The sequence below is a fragment of the Cariama cristata genome, unplaced genomic scaffold, assembly GCF_000690535.1.
Source record: "Cariama cristata isolate BGI_N322 unplaced genomic scaffold, ASM69053v1 scaffold5934, whole genome shotgun sequence".
Lineage (NCBI taxonomy): Eukaryota > Metazoa > Chordata > Aves > Cariamiformes > Cariamidae > Cariama > Cariama cristata.
Window position 1 is genome coordinate 1 of NW_009611115.1, and position 3,240 is coordinate 3,240.

General features: G+C 40.4%; 1 protein-coding gene across 1 annotated transcript in view; it reads right to left on the reverse strand.

The window, feature by feature from the left end:
* Nucleotides 1-3,020: 3,020 nt before the first annotated feature.
* Nucleotides 3,021-3,240, reverse strand: part of PXDC1 (PX domain containing 1) — a gene marked incomplete at its 5' end in the record, with an annotated part of 4,584 nt that continues 4,364 nt past the window's right edge. Inside the window, one exon of the mRNA XM_009698117.1 lies at nt 3,021-3,136. Coding sequence (XP_009696419.1) covers nt 3,021-3,136 — 116 coding nt within the window. The remainder of the gene's footprint in view (nt 3,137-3,240) is intronic.

The following is a 3,240-nucleotide window of genomic DNA, read 5'->3' on the forward strand; positions in this document are numbered from 1 at the left end:
GAAATGGCCTCAAATTGTGCCAGGGGAGGATTACATTGGATATTAGCAAAAATTTCTTCACCAAAAGGGTTGTCAAGCATTGGAAAAGGCTGCCCAGGGAAGTGGTAGAGTGACCATCCCTGGAGGTATTTAAAAGACATGTAGATGTGGCACTTAGGTTTACTTGATGTTAGGTTGGACTCTATGATCTTAAGGGTCTTTTCCAACCTAAATGATTCTATGATGCTTCTCGTTAACTCACAGGAATAACCCCAGCGTAAACATGGTGTGAGACAACTGCTCAGCTCCTCTCATCACCCTATGTACAGGCAGTACCTGAACAGATCCCCACACATCTGAGACTAAAAAGCACAGGGGAAGCATTTTCTTTTCCCATCAAGAGTAGGATTCCGTTTTTCTGGAAAAAATCTTCTCCAATTTCATCATCTCTGTGCTGCTTTTGCATTGTCACCTGTGAAGGTCTCTCGCATGGACCGCAAGATGCTCGTGACAATGGTAGCATGCTCCTCAAAATGCACGTCTACTACTGGCATGAATTTGCCAAAAAGACAGCATGTCCAATGCCATAGCCTCTGCTGCTGGCCTAAAAGACAGAAGTGCAAACAGTCCTGGCAGGACAAGGCACCTCTGTAAGAAAACCAAAGCGTAAGCTCGAATGCATTTATTTACCACCTTTCCTCTCAAAAGGACTGCCTAAAAGACCAGCAGCAGTCCTGGCAGGACAAGGCACTCTGTAAGAAAACCAAAGCGTAAGCTCGAATGCATTTATTTACCACCTTTCCTCTCAAAAGGACTGCAGAGTACTCCAAGAACCACACATAAAAGGATTATTTATGCCACATGGATGCTGAACACACTGGGTTCACCACATTTTGCATCAGTACGGTGTACTGTCAACTAAAATTAGACAGAAAATGAAGGAAGCAGAAAGCAACTACTTCAGAACAACAGAGTAGGCAATTCCAACTTGCAAAAACGCTATAGTTTCTTTTGGAACAAGTACGAGACTTTTCAGCTGATGGATCACTGGGTAGGCTGCACTGCAGGCTACAACAGCTAACCAGTGCAGCAGGACCTTGGGGAATGAATGCTACCTGCTAAAGTTCCAAGTGCTTCTCTCCAAAAAAAAAATAAAAAAAATACAGGTTTGCTTTGCGAAATGTCTGATTCAAGTACATCAGCAGCCAAAATCCAGAAGTCATACAGAGTTTAATGTTGCTGAAAGGAAAATTTCCCATCTGAGGATATACAAGTCCACAAGGAATTAAGTCTGATTTCAGAACAGAAAACACCAATCCTGTAAATCCAATTTTACAGAGACCAAAAAGGAACTGCACAGGATTTTGAAAGATTTTAAAGCTTCCTTTCTGGGCTGCTAAACTACATTTAAAGCAACAGTATAGAAAACTTCTGCTTTTAAAAAAAGTTCAATTTTTACAAAAGAGTGGTGCTACACAAGTGCCGTTATCTCCTAGCTATTACCTCTCAGCCACAAAATACAGCTACAGGATGGGCAAATTTAGGGCACCATGTAAAACAGACATTTGAAATTTATTAACTTCTTGACTCTTGATTTAACTTCCTTCAGGGAAGTTAAAATACAAATGCACAAAGCCAGGCTGTTATCCTAGATTTATTTCTTCCACCACAGCTTCTGGGAAACCATGTCTACCATACAGTTTTTATCATATTAGTATTTTCTGGCCTTAATAGTCTCTGACTTCAATGGGATGACAGATGATGGCAGTTTCTGATCCGAAACCAGTAAGTTTTCCTTGGGCTGCAGCACATTTTTAAAATCAAAACTGAATTTTATTTTTTTTTTAAAAAAAACAAATTTTTTTAAGTCATCAAAACGAGGCAGGAAAAAGCTTTATTTGGTAATTTGTTCCTATTATTTGTCACTCTCAGTACTAAAGAGTGATCCACTATGAATTATAACAACTTTAATTTCCAGACATTGGCCTTACAGAATTACCTCCAGTGTGTCACTTCAGCCTCATTAATACAAGCTTATAAGCTTAAATGCTGTTAGCAAGGTCAAGGTTCAAAACACTAAGTGATAAGTTAATAAAAAGACTTCAAAAAAATTACACTGGAGCCAGAGATACACTCCAGCCCCTGACAAAATCTTGTCAAGCTCTAAACCTTTCCATAGAGTGGCAATAACCACATTTCAAATGTGTCAAGACAGAGCACTGCGTTCAAAGATAAAGCCTCCATGAGGCTTTTGGTATTCTGTTTCCATCATTTTGACTGCTCCAGCAAAAAAGTAGGTCAATGTTTCTCATTAAAAATATTTAATGTTTCACTACCTGAAGCTCACTGAAATACCAATCACCCGCTATGACAGAAATCTGTAGGAGCAGATTTCCATCAATACCCATCTGTCAATACAGTCACTGACTTAAGACCTACATGAAAGCCCTCCCAGTTACAGGTCTCTGACCCCAGAATACCTACATGCATTAGGAGGCAGAACTTTCAAATAAGACTAGTCTGACTTCCCTCTCCCCTAATGAAATACACATGCTTCACCAAGTCCCGGCATGCTGCGGCATCTGAGCAGCTGCTGAGCTTCCTTCGATTACATTCAAGGGTATGTTCCCCTCCTCTGAGGACAGTGTTTTGCTTCCCAAATAAAGCATACCCTTCATAGTAGGATATTCCATTTGTAAGGATGTTTGAGTTTCCAAATTTGGGCTCAAACCAGCTCTCATCACAGTCATGACAGAAAGAAAAAACTATTCTCACCTGGCAGGACACCTATGACAACCACAGCTTTTTTTCATACACAGAAGACCGAGCTCCTTGGGGTCACTCATTCCTACCAACAGCTATTTTACCCATTTTAATAGAAAGAGCTGTGAAGCATTAGCCATCAGGCCCAGTAGTCTCTAACCAGTCAGAATGACAGCTGTATCAGTCTTGCTCCTAGACAGAGGATAACAGTTCGCTGGGGGAGTGGGAAAGCTACAGTTTATCTGAAGCTGACAGCATTACTCATGTACAAATCCCACTTACAGGTGTTCTGCTGCATCTACATCCAGGTGCTTCTCTTTTCCATTGGGTATACTGTGGTCAATGACTATTGTTTCAGTGTTGGCTAAACAAAATCCATTTGATCGCATGATTTCTGTTGGGAGAAGAAAGAAAGCAAGATGAAAATCCAAAAAAAAAAATGCTGGGAAACAACTGTATATCATATATAATTGACATGGTTATGAATGGAGATGTGTG